Raw genomic sequence first — 16,904 nt, 5'->3', positions numbered from 1 at the left:
ATGATGACTTCAAAACACCGATGCATACCCACCTTCAAAGTAATCCTCTTGGGCTTATTATAAACTTTTGCCAGCGCTGTTAAAGCTTCCGGAAGCACTTCTGCAATGCTGCTTTCACCTCAGTTTCTGAAGTGAAAGAACAACCCTTTAGATGGGTTTTCATGTGGGGGAAAGGTAGAAGTTGCAGTGGACTAAGTCCAGTGAATAGGCAGGATGTTCCAGCACAGAGGTTCCATGGTCAAACATGAGCATGACTTCCCCATTGCTTTGATCCTGCCGGATTTTCTTCGTTCTCATGGTCTTTGATTCTCAAGGAATTGTTAATTCAGAATTTATTCCGGAGGGCAGAAGAGTAAACAACGAGCTCTAAGTGGAAGTTTTACGTAGGTTGCAGGTGTCCATCCACCGTAAGCAGCCCGAGATGTGGCAAAGTGGACAATCTTTGATAATGTGCCTGCCCACAGATTCATACTCGTTGCTGAGTTTATGGCCACACATGGAATGTCTCATGGAACATCCTGCAGCTTCTACCTTTTCCCCACATGAAAACCCAACTAAAGAGGCATTGTTTCAGATCAGAAAATGAGGTGAAAGCAGCATTGCAGGAGTCATTATAGGAGATTGCAAAACACTGTTTCCAGCAGCTTTACTAGCACTGGCAAAGGTGTATAATTGCTCAAAGGGATTACTTTGAAGTGGTTGTGCATCAGTGTTTTGAAGTCATCATGGTAAGGAACTACATATGAGCAGAGTGCTGGACTTTTGGATGTGCCATGTGTGTTAGATACCCATGTTCTGGTTGCATTTCAACAGAATTGGGTTATTACCTAATGTCTGCCTAGTTACAAAATGTGCCCACGTCAACCATTGTAACATGTACAACTCCAGAAGTTTGACTTTCAAGTCATGTATTGGGGCATTGTAGATAGTTGGCGCTGAAATTAATAATTAAATTTATTTTTGCACATTCATTATGGATAAGCCTTTTCTCCAAAGTAATGTTACTATATTAGTTTACAGACATAAATTACTTGATTGATTTATCTGCCTGTAGGAAGTGACAACCACAATCATATCATTACAGGTTAGTACTCACTGAGTGTATCACACGTATAGTGGAACTTGAACTAAATTCCTTGTTTTTAAAAAAACATGAATAGATCTCGGTAGATGTGTACCTGGATTTCTCAGATAATATGAACAGAGGGAAGTCTTTCTGACAAATCATCTGGTTAAGATTTTTTTAGAAGCTTTTGTTTGCTTGTTGTTTTTTCTTAACTCTTCAGTTATACAATATCTGTTTACTTTTTCTTTTACGTGAGATATAATTTAGATTTACTAGTTTGTCAAATAAAACTAAATATTTTTAAAAATGTGCTTCATATACATTTCATTGTACACACTATTGGATTTTCTCTGTTTATGGTTATTACAAAATTCTACCACTAATCAGTTGGTGTAATGTTTGTCATGACCCATTCTGGGACATTTGTCCAATTTTGTGTTTATCATCACTTATTAATCGTGATTCGATCAAGGATATAAGTCTTCTTCCATAGAAGTCCTTATAATGACTTGGTAGAGATTCTAGTACTTTCAAAGCATTCTCTGTCATCTGGAGAGCCTGAAAAATAAAAGTATTATTAGTTGTCAATCACACTAAGATATTCTTGTTGGACACAAATAAAAATTAGGAAAATGCTACAATAATAGAATAATTAAATCAAGATTACCCAGGTGATTACAGAAAATTTGCAGGATCCTTATTAGGAAACTTGTGTCTGTGTAAACTTCAGATGTGTGTCAACTTAACTTTGCAGCAGGTTGTCACATATGTAGACCCAAACGTTTGCACAGAATATAGTTCCACTGAGATGGGTTCTATTCCAACATAACTGTATACTTGCCACAAAACAGTTATGTCATTTGTAATATATAGACAAAATAATACATTAACAGGTATGGACTTGATTGGTTGCAATCACCGAGCAGACAAACTTGGAACCGCAGATCCACCAACTGAGCTGTCGGTTGCGTGAAAGGAACACTTAAACTCAAGAGCGAGTCGAGAGGGAGTGGAACATGTTGCATAGCACGTGGAACACCCTGCTATTTTCACCCTGTGTTTATTGTGATTTGTTGCTAATCGTGGTATACAGCAGCGAGAATGGCTGAATCGAGGTCTCCTGTTCAGCATGCAGTGTTGCCAGAGTGTTACTCTGGGAAAAGCTCTTCAAAGTCAAGCAAGTTGTTTTAAATGTATATTCCTCCTCACGGCAACAATATCAAAATGAGACAGATCTTGAGGTGAGCCAGTGCTGACAGGTGTCAGCGAACATTCCATTTATGAGATGAAAGTTTTTTTTTAACATGTACGATGAAAACACCAGGCAAGAAGGGGCCTCTTGCCGTTCAAGAATGGTGGTGTTTTCTCTGTGCGACTGATTTGGAAGAAAGTGCATGAGGTTTATACTCCACCGCAATGTACTTGCATCAACTGTCGCAGCCAAGTGAGAATGATTTGCTGTCATTGTGCACACGAACTGCATCTCGGGTATTGAATGATGTGGGGTTTAAGTGCAGAATAAGGAACGAATTACTTGTTATTTGGAGACACAAGAATCTCCATGGTATGAAAATATATTGCAGTGAGAAAAAAAAATGTTTATTATTTGTCAATGTGGTGCACATTGATTGAACAAAGCGTGGGAGGATATCTCTGTGCAAAACCACCGTGAGTCTTTCATTGAAGGACAACACTGGATTGACCGACGGGAAAGGTGGAGGGAGAAGCTTTTTGTTTCACACATTGGCAGTAATGAAAACTTTGTTGAAGACACACGTTTACTGTTCCGTGTACTAAGAAAGGGAAGGATGGATTATTACCAAGAAAAGGACAGACCAAGATTTGTATCCTGTTTTAGCGAAGTGATTCATGAATTGAAACCAAACAGAGTAATAGTAGCAGACAGTACACTACATTGTATAATATCACCAATAACAAATCATTCTTTTTTTGTGTCAACTTGAAGTGCATGTGTCTTATAGTAACGGGTGTATTTCGAACCAAGCAACCAAGTTTTTCACAAATGTATTTTGTTCTAAACCAAAAACAATAACTCACCATTACATTCAAGAGGGGCCTGTTGTTTACTTTTACATTTTTTACGAACTCGACACACACACCCTCATGTTTCGAAGATATTTCATGATTTATATTAAGCAATGACACAATTATTACATAATTTATGCACAGAAAGTCTTTTAAAAATTGTGTGGTCCAGGAAACAAAAAGAAGCAAAAATAAATTCCCCTTGACATACATGTACGGGTTTTGATCTGTTGATAAAGTGAAGTGAAGTGAAGTGAAGTGCTCCCCTGGGCATAGCAACACGCCATGAAGGCGTATAGGGGGTGTGGGGGTAACGCCCCACACTTTCCTTGATCCGGTCGCGAGTGGGGGTGATGTGATCAGCATCACACCCCTGACCGCCTTTATCCCCCAGGGTTTCCCCCAGGTATCCATGTTATTCGATGCTGGGTGGGTGCCGGGGCAGCTTCCATCGTTAGAAAAGTTCCCGGATTTGAACCGGCTGGGGATCGAACCCGGGACCTTTAACATTGTAGTCAGATGCGTTACCGACTGAGCCACCGCGGCCACTTTGATCTGTTGAGCAGTTGGAAATACTGCAGATTTTCTCATTGCAATATGAATAGCTCAGCGGTTAAGGCAAGACTGGCCCGGAAGATTCTGAGCCCTGTTGTCGAGTGGATTAATACATAAAACCTTTTGCAAACTTAACCTGTCGCGGGGCTTAGTCAAGATAATTTAACTTTCCCTATAGAGAGAAGGCTTGTGAGAGCTGCTGCTCAATCCGTAGGGCACCTGACTTATCATGTGACAGACACTGATGTGTTTCCTGGGTGTGTGAGATTTTAGACATGCATTTTTCCTTCAGTGTCCTGAGTAAGCAGGGCTAGAGCATGGAGCTGATCACACCACGTTGACTATGGCCGATATCAACAACGTGTGCTATGTGCCTTCCCAGCACAGTAAAGAAAAACATTTACTTTTTATTTTTGTAACATGGAGTGGAAGTTACATTGTTACTTTTGTCAATTTTATAAAAAAATTAATCGTTCATCTGAAATACCTTAAAATCATATTGAAATTGGTGCTGAAATTATATATGGAATAAAAATTCACTAGAGTTGTGCACCATGAATCAGAGAAATGTTGTTACATGCCTGTGTCTACGAAGACTGGTGAGACTCCACTCTATTATGGGGAATTATGAACAAATGGAGAAATTATTTTCTTACACAAAAAATATACAGGGTAATACGTACATATGTTAAGTAGTATTGATTAATTTAACTACTTACGTGAGTGAGTATGGAGTCTTATTAGGACAATGTTTCAGAGGTCCATACTCACTCACGTAAGTAGTTAAATTAATCAATACTATTTATTTCCTTTAATAGTGAGCATGCACAAATCTACAATATGTTAATATACAGGGTGGCCAAATAAAACTATACCCAAAACAAAGGTGGTAATAAGCCAGTTTTTTTATCATCAGACTTTTTGAGTGACATGTTCTGGTTTTGTGATATTTTACACCAGTAGCTTAAAGCTACATTACAAAACATTCTGAGAAAAACCAGCATGTGACGTCTCTATGCGGAAAAGGCCACTTCCAACATCTGGCCTGGGCAGTGGAGTGTGTGGCACTCTTGTGACTGCATTTGCCCAAGTTTTAACATGTAAGTTACAAATGTACTTGATGAAAGATAGTTAACACATCACTTCATTGGGTACAGTTTTGTTTGGGCCACCTCTGTATTATAATTATGTGGAATCATCAGAACCATCAAGGATGAAAAGGGATCAAAACACTAAAAACTGAACTTTTAAAAGTAGTTAAAACTAATTACAGAAACAGAACTCTCACAAAACATCAAGGCATCAGGACATAACATCAACACTGCCAAGATTTACACAAGTGCAACTATGTTGTATGAAAGAAACTTCACAAAAATCAAATGCTAAACACAGGCCCAACTTTGTAACCAATTTTTAGAGAAAATTACAAACTACCAACAAAAGAATTTCGATATAAATACAAGTAACATCTTGTGAACCAGCCTGAAATCAAGAACCACTACTATGGGCAAAACTGGTCATATACTTTGTAATACTTCATCAATTTTAAAATTATTGCACCTGTGAATGGTAACAAAGAGTTAAAGAAATCAATAAGTGAAAAAATTAAGTTTTGTGAAAGTTACATGGAATTATATGCAGTGGGGCCCCGATTTAATATTTTCCCGCATTATACATTTAATCTTCATGGCCCCAATACAACAAAATGTTATAAAATTTTCCTCGATTTTATATTTTTGCACATTTGAAGTTTTTTCAGCTTACCTATAAAAGTAAAATCGAGGTTCCACTGTATTTGTGTAAGAAGTGAAAACAACATGGACTTTAGATCAACATTGTAACGGTTACTGCAACAGGAAAAGCTGGACTCATCTCACCCCTTGTGTTCACCAGACTCTGCCCCATCTGCTTACGACAAAATCTCAGTGGCCAAATGACACAATGACAAGGAGGTAAGAACTGCAGTGCACATATAATTGTGCATGCATTCTGAAGAGTTTTATGTGAGGAGATTTTGCAAATGGAATGTACGAAAGTAGTTCAAATATTCATATGCAACAATAAAAGGATTTTTATCAAGGTGAAAAATATTCCCGAGATGTGAGCAAAACAACAGTTTGTACTTGTATGTGGTTGTTTCCCAAAGAAAAAAAAATAGTTACGGATTATGTACACAAGTTGTTTGTCAGTATTATCAGTAATAAGGATCCTGTTAAATGTGATAGCTAAGCTTCTTTTACTGTTATAGCCAGATGCTTTCTTCTTGTCCTTTTATTTTTATGATATATACTTCTATGTTCTGATTTTCATATGCATCCTAGAGTATCACTTGTAAATTACCAATTGTACCATTGAAACTAACAAGCATAAGTTACTGACCAGTAATACATACAGTTTGAAATATGTACAAATTTACTTTATTCCAAGCTAAAAATTAGAAATTTTTATCAGCCTATTCATATTGGTTCATACATGTGTTAATTTCATTCATTTCTCCCACTCAAAAATATATGTGCTCTTGCAGAAATTTTGCAGACATCACATGGGATATATTTTTAGTGTGCGTGTGTGTGTGTGTATCAAAAGCTACAGCTGGACATAACACATGCAAAGAAAAAAAAAGAAACACATAAAAAGGGAGAGTAGTGAACCTAGACATTTCATTCCTTGCTTGCAACATAAGTACACCATTCAAACAAAACAACATAAAAAGATAAATACAAATAATAAATAATATTAAATACCCTAGTAGCTGGAACCAGATCCTTGTTACCATACGGATCCTTTTTGTTGTAAACCTCATGGTCCAAATTCTTCCAAAATATATTCACGGCTATTCCAAATTCCAATGCCAAAGCATTGTGAAACCACAGAGCAGGAATAAATAAAATATCGCCAGGTTCCAAAATACACTCATGTCTCTGTGCTTGAGGAAATTTAGGGAAACGTTCTGTATCTACATTGTCAATGTCCACAACCTCGGATTTGTCGCCAACAAGATACAAGTTTAGTGCATCTTTTGGACTAAACAACACCATGCGTTTTCTGCCACTTATCTGGATTAATATGTTGTCCATGATGTCATAATGTGTCCATAGTTGAATTCCAGGCGAACCAATACGAAACACACTAGAGAAAAAGTCATTCTTGTTGAACAGTTCAGGTATCTTAACATCAGATGCTATATTTGGGTAGTGTTCCCTAATATCTGCTACATCACGACCTCTTGGGTCACAGCCTAATGATCGAAGATAGTAAAGTTCGTTTGGACTATAAAAATAATTGGTTTGTTTCTTCTGTGAAGCTCGTTGTATTAACTCACAAAAAGGAAGTGTCTTGTACTCAAAATTCTTTCTAAGAAAATCCATTTTTTGTTCCAAACTAACATGAATTTTCACTTCTTTTTCTCCAACTTTTTCCTTCAAATACTCTACTGTCCACTTGTTAGTGCAGACTCCCACATCCATTCCTCTCAAAATTGCAGGATGTCGCTTAGGATAGATGACAGTCTGGAACACATTGTTGGTAACGTTCTCATACACAGGAACAGGAAGGGCCATTTCAATCCCACCCACGCTGTATCTGAAAATAAATAGCAGTAATGATAAGCATAATTATTTAATTGTAATGCAGATTAACATAAGATTCTGATGCTATTGCCACAATATGTATACAGTGGAACACCAGTTTTAAGTTTTTTCAGCTTGGTCCCCTGAAAAACATAAAATGAAAGTTCCACTGCACATATGTATATTTTGAAAGCTTCAATATTAAATTAAAATATAAAAGTTATATATTTTATTTATAGTGTTGCCTTTTTGCCACTTTTGGCTATTGATTGATTGATTTGGTTTATTTTACTTCGCTTTTCTGACACTTTTGGCTAATCGTTAAGATGAGAATGAGTGGTGATATGATGAAACTGATGAATTTGCTTTTAGGGCTGAGCAGATACCGAAGTATCAGTATCGGCCGATACCGGCAGTATCGATTGATTTTCTTTTACCAATACCAAAGATTTTCAGTTGCTAGAAAAGTGGGCAAAGGCAACAGCTCGTCTCAACATTTGTCCTTTCTAAAAATTCGTTCACCCTTCCTTGTGACAGATTGAAAAGACCAGGACAAGAAGTTCCATAGATTTTCCTAGAAACACTGGATCATAAACCCCCACCCTCCTGGGAAGCAGATGGAAAGATCACAGGCACGGGCAAGTAAAAGCTGAATCCAAAACCATGAAGACATCTAACTGCTTAGTTAACGCTGTGGGAAATAAACCATTCATTGCCAATTCTTGCTTGAAGATCGTGGACCTAAGATAGGTGGATGTTTTTAACCCCGCACCACACTAATGCCAGTTCAGGTAGTTAAGTTCTTGGATAAGAGGGGTGAAGGTCACTGTGAAATTAGCTTTGCTTTATCTACGTTCAAACGGGAAGGGAAATCAGCAATTTATACATATCCTCTTCACTTCTGTCTTTCGCGTGTGACTGCCAGTATCGGCTAATGAGGGTTATTTATTTCCGCCGAAAGCCAGTCCCCGTGGTGTAGTGGTTAGCACATCGTGCCTACGATGCCAGGTGGTCCGGGTTCGAATCCCGGCATGGGGTTGGATGTTTGTGAGTGTCCAGTCATCAATTTCATCATATCATCACTCATCCCAATCTTCGCAAATTAGCCAAAAGTGACACAAAAAGCGAAGTAAAATAAAGCAAATCAATCAATCATTATTTCCACCAAGATTAGATTGGGAACATACGGCTTTGAATGGCAGTACAAAGGAAGATAAGCTAATTGGGACTGGACCTACATTTTAAAGTGGGACCCGGGATCTATTGATTACAAGGCAACGGTGATACCACTACACCAAGGGGAGGCCCCTCTAAAGATTTATATACACCACTACTTAGAATAAGGTACATAAAATATTTATCAGGAACTTTACATTTCATCTAATAGATGTATCATCATTCCTTTTGTTATTCAATAAATATTCAATTTTTTACTTCTTTGACATTGATTTTCTTGCCAGGACAGTTGTTTTTACACAAATTTTGTCGGTCTTAACTACACGTAAGCAATATTTTTTAGTAAAGAAATAAAGAACAAAATATGTATTAACGTTGTCTTTCCTCTGTTTCTTAGTCTGTGGTTACATACAACAACACTTGATACGCATTGGAGAAATTAAGTACTAATTAAGTAATTTACACATTATTACGAATCGACGTATTAAATAGAGACACTTGGCTCGGACTGGCTCCCCAAATTATATATTTCTAAATACGTGCTTAGTGATGTGACGAGTTAGTATGACTCAGTAACTAGCCTTTTTATTTTATACTGGAATTATACAAGTATCAGTATCGGCTCAGCTCTGCTTTATTTTACCTCGATTTTGTGCAACTTTTGGCTAATTTGCAAAGATGGGGATGAGTGATGACATAATGAAATTAATGAACGGACACTCACAAACATCCATGCCCAGGCCTGGATTCGAAACTGGTACCCGTGGCATCGTAGCGCGATGCATGCAGGCCAGGACTCGAACCCTGGAACTTTGATGGCAACATTGAAAAGTGACCATTTAACATGCTCAGTCACTGAGGTGACAGAACAAAATAAATACTTTGGGATCAAATATCTCTGTTATTTGTGTTTTCTGCATCCTGGAACCTATTTTATATTACGTAAAAGATCGAACTCTGTCCATTAAAAAAAAATCAACATTATTCTCGTAGGGGTACAATAAGTTAATGGCTCCAGAACTGTTACCATAGTATTATTGGGTGTTGACAGGTGGCACTGTGATGTAAACAGCCTTGGTCTGGGGAGAAATCTGTTGATCGTGGTCTTATTACTGCTGGTATATGGGAATCTTGTGCATGCTTGTAGTGAAGAATTTAAACATGCGTTGCGATGTGACCATGAACTTGTGTAATTGTTCTGACATTTTTTAAATTTGCAAGTTCTTCAATGTATTTTTCCACGCCCGTCTGTATATTTCTTGCGGAGCTTTTTTTTTAATGTGATAATTTTTGATATGTTAATAATAATAATAATAATAATAATTTTTATTGTATTGTATCGCCCTCAAAGGCAACTATATTGAATAATAAAATCGAATTTTGTCAAAAAAATTTTTTTTTTACTATGTTAGCCTACGAACTTTTCAGCCCAACTGTTATATACAATTATCAGTCAATATTTTTTGCAGTTTTCTTTTGAATTTTAAAAAGGGCAGTTGCCTTATAGACAGACGGAGAGCATTGTGAAACTTAACTGACATGTAGTAAAAGGTTTTTTGTGTCTTGATGTAATTACATCTAAACAATCCCTATTTCTGGTTGGATAGGTATGTGAATCCCCTAACTCCTCATAAATGTGAATGTTTTCTTTTATATAGAGCAGGCGTTGAAATACAAAGATAGCAGGAGCTGTCATAATACCTAGTCTAACAAAACTTGACTTACAGTGGCCACGGCTTGGAAGACCACACATTAATCTTACACATATCTTTTGCACTTTTAATAACCTTTTTATTGAAGGCTGATGACCCCAAAGTAAGGTACCATAGCCTAAGTGACTGTGTATCTGTGCATAATAGACAGGTTTTTTTTAGAAACTTCAAGCTTACACACAATCTTAACCTACGCATTAAATAAACCTCTTTGCTAACTCTGAATTCAACTCTACTGATATGATCCTCCCATTCCAAATGATTATCTATTAAAAATCCCCAAAAGGTGACAGAATTCTTTTCATGCTCTGTATTGTGATTATAACTATTATATGTAAGTTCCAAGTTTTGGATCTTATCAGTGTTTATACAAAGCAAGTTAGCAGTACACCAGTCCTGAACAATATCGGAAGTAAATTTTAATAAGGACCTTAAAAGATTATTAGAATCTGAGTTCAAACAGATATTGATATCATCAGCAAATACGTAACTACTGACCAAGGGTGTTGAAATGTTACATGGCAAATCATTTATGTAAATAATAAAAAGAATAGGGCCCAGAATAGATCCTTGAGGCACTCCATGTTTAACAGGTAACAAATTTGACTCCTTTTCTTCAAAAACTCTGAGATCCCACTTAAATATGATTGCAAAAGTGACAGCGCTTAATCCTCAAAACCATAAAATCATAACTTTTTTAGCAGAAGAGAGTGAGATACAGGGTAATGGTTCCGATTGTTTTATGATTTCTTCTAGCACAAAGACTAATTATCGTAGAAGTTTGGAAATCATTGTCACACAAAATTTGAACCTTCCTTAAAGTAATGAGCACTGTTTGGACTCGAAAACTAGTTATTTATGTTAAAAAAACAACAACGTGAAAATTACCTTATGCACTTCTCATGGACAAGATATTCTCTGTCGACAAGCGACAGTAAATATCGTAGAAGCATGGGAATAAATGTAGAAGTAAATCGGAACCTTAGCAGAATGTATTTAGGGACTTTATTTTAATGCTAAGGGAACCAAACCTAACTTGCCTAACCTAACCACGAAAGCATATATTGAACAAAATCTTAAGTAATCGCTAAAACTCCGCAGTATGTGTTAACAGACGTACATCGAAATCGAACCATGTAAAAATTGCATTCGTAGCATGATGAAATCGCAATAAAACAAAAGGAACTTGGGCAGCGGATATTACTATGACCCCAAATTTTATTACCAGTTTCCGATCGGCCAAACACCTCTCACTCGTTTATTTCGTCACTTTTTACATTCGTACTTACCTATTGTGCATTACGAAAGATTCTTTAAGGTGTGATTTTGCTTTTCTTACGTTTTCTGACGAAAATAATGTCAATAACGGTAATTATTTTTCGTCCCTTTTTGCTTGCTTGAGACACAATATGGCGGGTACAGCTTCAGTAGCATTGATGATCAGTGGGTATACAGTGTTTCCAACCTTCTTAACCGAAAAATGCCCCACGAACCATTCCTGGATAGCCCCACAAACTGTTCACGGTAAGGTTAGTTTCGGTTAGGTTAGGCAAACATAGTTAAAATTTTACTGGTTTTTACGTTACTTAAAACGTAGAAATCTTTCGATTACAAAATTTAAATGTAATATTCAATGGGGCACACTCGATAACTGGTCTACAAGAATTGCTGAACTTTGACCATTCTAGATATTTCATGGTTTTCCTGGCTAGACTGTACTTTACATCCTTATTGCCTTTTGGTGGTAACCGATGGGAGTTAACAACACTGCAGGCTCGTCTTTGTGTCCGCGTTGTGAATGTGTGTGCTTTGCTAGTTTGCGTGGTGATTGCTTCTTTGCGTTCGCGGTGCGTTGTGCACGTGTATGGTGCGTGAAGAAGAACAGATTCCAAAAACTTGTAGATAGTGTAAAATACGTTTATCCTCAGTAATAATTTAGTGCATTGGATAAATGTTTACTATCCTTCGGACACCTATATCTTCTGAGTTTCGTCAATTTTTTACATTTGTACTTACCTATCTGCTTCGCGGATCATTTTTTAACGTGTATTCACGTTTTTTTATCAATTATTTTTTTTTAAAAAAGTGTTTCTGTGACTGAAGAATGTACGTTTCTGCAAATGGTTTGTGGGGCTATGTGTCAATGGTTCGTGGGGCTATGCGAGAATGGTGTGTGGGGCTACGCATATATTTTTCGAAACCAATTTTTAACTATTGTAACCTATTGTGACCCTACCTAACCTAACCTTACCGGAAATGGTTCATGGGGCTATGCGTCAATGGTTGAATTTCCGCTATGAAACATTTCCACATCACACAAAACACTTTCCAGACGTTAGACAATACTACAGGAACTTATTACGGTAAGTAGTTTCGGAGCGATTTTACAATACAGGGAATTTCTCCATTTTGTTTGAAATTCGGCATACTCACTAATTTTGGCCCCCTAATCACGAATCTGCAGTCAAAATTTGGCGCTCACACGTGGAAATAGCAAAATAATCGAAATTAAGTTCTTATTTCCACACCCTCGATTTCCGAATTTCCCGCCGGTTCCGGGCTCCGCCCCTGGGGTAATCGACCTACCGCCCCCAACCGCTATCGCGGCCCCGCCTCCGCTCCGGCTTCCCGCCTATATCTATAGACTCCCTGTTAAGGGCATGTTAGAAAGTGGCCGGATTCACCTGCCCCCAAATAAGCGCCAAATTTATACGTGAGCGCCAAATTTTAAGTGCAGATTCGTGATTAGGAGACCCAAATTAGTAAGTAACCGAAAATTCAAACAAATTGGAGAAATTCCCTGTATTGTTAAATTATACCGTAGTTTCTTTTGTAGAAATGAAGAAATCTGTCCGAAGGATAGTAAACTAGTATCCGTTGGGAAATCCCTTATAAAGTAACCTTTCCAAATATATATGACACGTATTCCTTAGGAAAAGGACGTAAGTAGAGTCTTACCGTTTTCCTCCCCTCTTTCATAATATTTGGAGAACATATTTCACTAAAACTGCAGAGGCCTCTCCTTATTTATTTGTCTTAATGGTACCGTATCTATCCGTCAGTCTCTTTCCATTGCGGTTAGTTTATTTTGGTTAATAGAAGTTTTACGTGACGTTTCTATTAGCGATCTGACGAAAACCCACCTAAATGTAATACTTAAAAGGCCATCGTTGAATATACTCACACAATTGTACTAGTTCCTGAAACCTGTTAAATTAACAAGGAGAATAGATCGAAAAACTATAATTTGTTGTGATCCTGCGACTGGGTGTAGGCCAATTTGTATCATGTGTATGTTTGGTATTTCGTTATGGTCTGACGATTAAGCCCTGTTATCGAATGACTAAAATCAACTAATGTTATCTAGTTGCATGCGATATGATAATGTACAATCGACTAACAAATAAATTTTCGTTAAGAGTTATTGAAAAGAGCATTTAATCAGAGGAAATAATACGAGAAAAACGAATTCGGACAATTTTATTATGATTTTCTGATAAGTGACATATCAACCTAGGAGCCACCTGCCACCCAGAAGTGAAAATAAGTACAGCGCTGTAGCATAAGCATCTACGGGGCAATCTTGACTACACTGTGCTTCGGCTGTGCTGTGCTATCTATCTCTGGAGCTAGAGTTCATCAAGAACCATGGCAGACCATAGAGAACCTCCACCACTGTTTGATAATGAAGATTCGGCTAAAAAGGAGGACGATAGCGAAGATCTTTTTACTTCTGCTTTAGAGGCATGTTATACGTAAGATTAAAGAAACCAGATTTGAGCGTTTTTCAAGACTAGGCTATCATTATGTTCGTGATTCATGATTTCCAATATCTTATAAAGGGGCGGTTCACATCCAGTGGGAGGCAACACACGTAGCTATTTTTTTCATAATTATCAAATTTCAACCTCCTGACTTGAAGGCACATTCAAAGGAGTGCTCTTGTGTAATTTTGTATTGGTTTTTATAGCTCTTGTGTATTAAACTAATCAGGCAAATTTGATGTATGAGGAAGCTGGGTAGATAATGATGTGTATACCTTCTTTGGTAAAAATCTGATAGTCCCCGGACACCTATAACTTTTTCGTTTTGTGAATTTTTGACATTCGTACTTACCCATCTGCTTCGCGGAACATTCTTGAAGGTGCATTCACGTTTTTTTTGATGAAAGTATACAATTAGGACATAAATGTCATTTATGCAGTATAGAAAGTTTGTAGTATTAAGATTTAATTTGTGTCGACAGCTTCTTCATTTGTGAAGGTTTTGTGTTTGGTTTACTGATATGGGCACTGTGCTGATTTATTACCAAATTGTGTACTACTTGTGGATGAGAACCGGACATTTTTTTACATAAGGAAAATCTTTTGGTAACAGTTCGTTATATCGGAGACACATTTTTTCGTTTTTACAGAAGAAACTACTTACGGAAATGAGTTTATCTAAGGTTTCCATCGTTCTTCGAGGTATTTTCTTTCATCGTGGATTCTATTTGACCGGGAAATCATGTATTTTTCAAGAGAAATATCTCACAGACGCACAAGTGCCATTGCTTTCGCTACGTGAACCGGATGCTGCATACGTTTGATGACGTAACCCCCTGTCAGTATATCCAACCCCCCTTTTTTTAACTATGCTTGCCTAACCAAACCTAACCTAACCTTATCAGAAATGGTTCGTGGGGCTATCCGTCAGCTACCCGTGCATAATGTACAATTTGCACGTAACGAACACTATAGTAGGTATTTTTCGGTGAAGAAGGTTGGAAACATTGCATACCTACAACACTAGTCAACATCTGCCCACCATATTGTGTGTTACAGAAGCGAAGGTACAAGTCTGTTATAGGGAAAACACATTTCACTCGTCCATTTAGTCTTTTTTTACATTCGTACTTACCTATTATTCATTGCAAATCATTATTTAAGGTGGGCTTTTGCTTCTTTCACTGAAATAATTGTAATCTTTCACATTATGAGTATTTATTATTATTTATTATGTTACAATTTTTTTTTCCGGGTTCCAAAACCCCACGAACCATGCACGGATAGTCCCACGAACCATGCACGCATAGCCCTACACACCATTTACAGATAGCCCCATGAACCATGCATGGATAGCCCCACGAACCATGCACGCATAGCCCCACACACCATTTACAGATAGCCCCATGAACCATGCATGGATAGCCCCAGAAACCATTCACGGCTAGGTTAGGTTAGGCAAACATAGTTAAAATTGTCATGTTCTGGGAAAGCAATGGCGTTGTTGGAAACACTGACCGGGGGTTACATCATCGAATGCACGGAATATTTTGTTCACGTAGTCGAAGGTAATGGATGCAAGAGCTTTTGTGCATCGCAGAGACATTAATGTCGAAAAATACATGTTTTACCAGCCGAATAAATTGAACGAAGGGAGAAAACATTTCCACGACCTTTCAAGAGTCTACAGAAACTCAGTTCCGTAAGTACTTTCTCCTGTAAAATTGAAGAAATGTGTTTTCCCTATAACAGACTGTTACCGAAGGGAAAAAAGGAATAACAAAAACTACTCTCTATGTGAAAAAATGTGTTTTGTTTTCCTGTAAAAAGCATAATGGCACCTTGAACTATGTTCCGCAATACACAATTGGTAAGTACGAACCATGCAAAACACAAAATATCCGATTTTAATGTGTCTCCGATATAACAAACTGTTACCAATCTTTTTATTTGTTATGTTACATGTTTGCCTACCTTTGGTTTCAGTACTACACAATTATGCTTTGCACACGTTTTGTGTAATTCAAGTACCATTATACCCATGCATTTTATCATGAATCAAATTCTGTACATATCTATAAGCAGATGCCTACATGCTTGGCTTACTTATTGCATCTACAATATGCTTGCACTTTGTTACTTGCGTTTCAGAAAGATTACATTTCATTCCTTTATTATTTACACACACACTTTCTCTCTCCTTTCCAGCACAGTACAATGCTTTCCATGTTAGAAAAGAATGTTTCACATATCAGCTCACAAAATAACTTCTGCAACTTTAAAATGCACAAACTAGTTTCTCCAAACTTCCAACTTACTTCAACTACCATTTTTCTGTTATATGATAATTTAAGAATTATTTTACATTTCAATTTATTTTTTCTTTATTATTCATAATTTCTTTTTAGCATGTCTTCTTTTTTTTTTTGACATTTTGTTTTTTGTTTGCATGTATATTACAGTCCCCACCTGAGGAGAATAGTGTTGTAGCTACTGACAGCCCATTAGATGCTGCAGCATCCCCAAATTTGTTTGATGATGGAGAAGAGATCAATTTGAATAATGATGAGCCTAAGTCACCGATACCTGAAGTGAAACAGGTGCTTAGAATTGCTTTTTTTATTTTATTTATTATATATCAATGTAATCAAGCTCTGTATTTGTTTTAGTTATGTAGCATTTATTTATTCCGTGTTATGGGGTTCCCACTGACCTGGGAAAAGGTCAAAGTAATCAGCATTCAATGAAGAGTCAGTGAATTTTGAAAAATGCATCCTTGAAAGTCAGTGATTTTTTTTTGTACTTGGCCAGGATTTTAGAATGAAAATGTACCTGGAAAATTATGATTTTTTTTTTTTGTATTTGCTATGATTTGGGAGTGATGATGAAAGTAAACCCTTTTTTTCTTGAATCAGCATCTTCGTAGGAGATATTCTGTACAGACATAAAAATGCTTTTTTTGTTCATTTATTTTGGACAATTTTTATTATCCCTTATTCCCTTGAGTAGCAAGTAC

At 37.0% G+C, this 16,904-nt stretch overlaps 2 protein-coding genes across 4 annotated transcripts in view; one reads left to right on the top strand and one right to left on the bottom strand.

The window, feature by feature from the left end:
- Positions 1–1,298: 1,298 nt before the first annotated feature.
- On the bottom strand, positions 1,299–13,404 carry LOC145995219 (tRNA wybutosine-synthesizing protein 5-like). 2 transcript variants are annotated; one of them, XM_083131783.1, is made up of 3 exons: positions 13,309–13,404; positions 6,412–7,249; positions 1,299–1,624 (listed from the first exon to the last, which is right to left on the bottom strand). In XM_083131783.1, the coding sequence occupies exons 2-3, from the start codon at positions 7,225–7,227 to the stop codon at positions 1,469–1,471; spliced, it is 972 nt and encodes a 323-aa protein (XP_082987909.1). In that variant the 5' UTR covers positions 7,228–7,249; positions 13,309–13,404; the 3' UTR covers positions 1,299–1,468. The 2 variants fall into 2 exon arrangements, with proteins under 2 accessions (XP_082987909.1, XP_082987910.1); XM_083131784.1 differs by lacking the exon at positions 13,309–13,404 and adding an exon at positions 13,083–13,101.
- Positions 13,405–13,712: 308 nt separating this feature from the next.
- Snx1 (sorting nexin 1) overlaps positions 13,713–16,904 on the top strand; it is a 47,495-nt gene continuing 44,303 nt past the window's right edge. The window contains exons 1-2 of one of the 2 annotated variants that reach the window (XM_083130954.1): positions 13,713–13,868; positions 16,351–16,488. In XM_083130954.1, coding sequence (XP_082987080.1) covers positions 13,773–13,868; positions 16,351–16,488 — 234 coding nt within the window. In that variant the 5' untranslated portion in view covers positions 13,713–13,772. The remainder of the gene's footprint in view (positions 13,869–16,350; positions 16,489–16,904) is intronic. The other variant, XM_083130956.1, reaches the window with a different exon arrangement.

The sequence above is a fragment of the Lepisma saccharinum genome, chromosome 11 (genome assembly GCF_977018435.1).
Source record: "Lepisma saccharinum chromosome 11, izLepSacc3.1, whole genome shotgun sequence".
NCBI classification, from domain to species: Eukaryota; Metazoa; Arthropoda; class Insecta; order Zygentoma; family Lepismatidae; genus Lepisma; species Lepisma saccharinum.
Note: the sequence above shows the minus strand (reverse complement) of the source record. Positions and strands in the feature narration are given on the sequence as shown.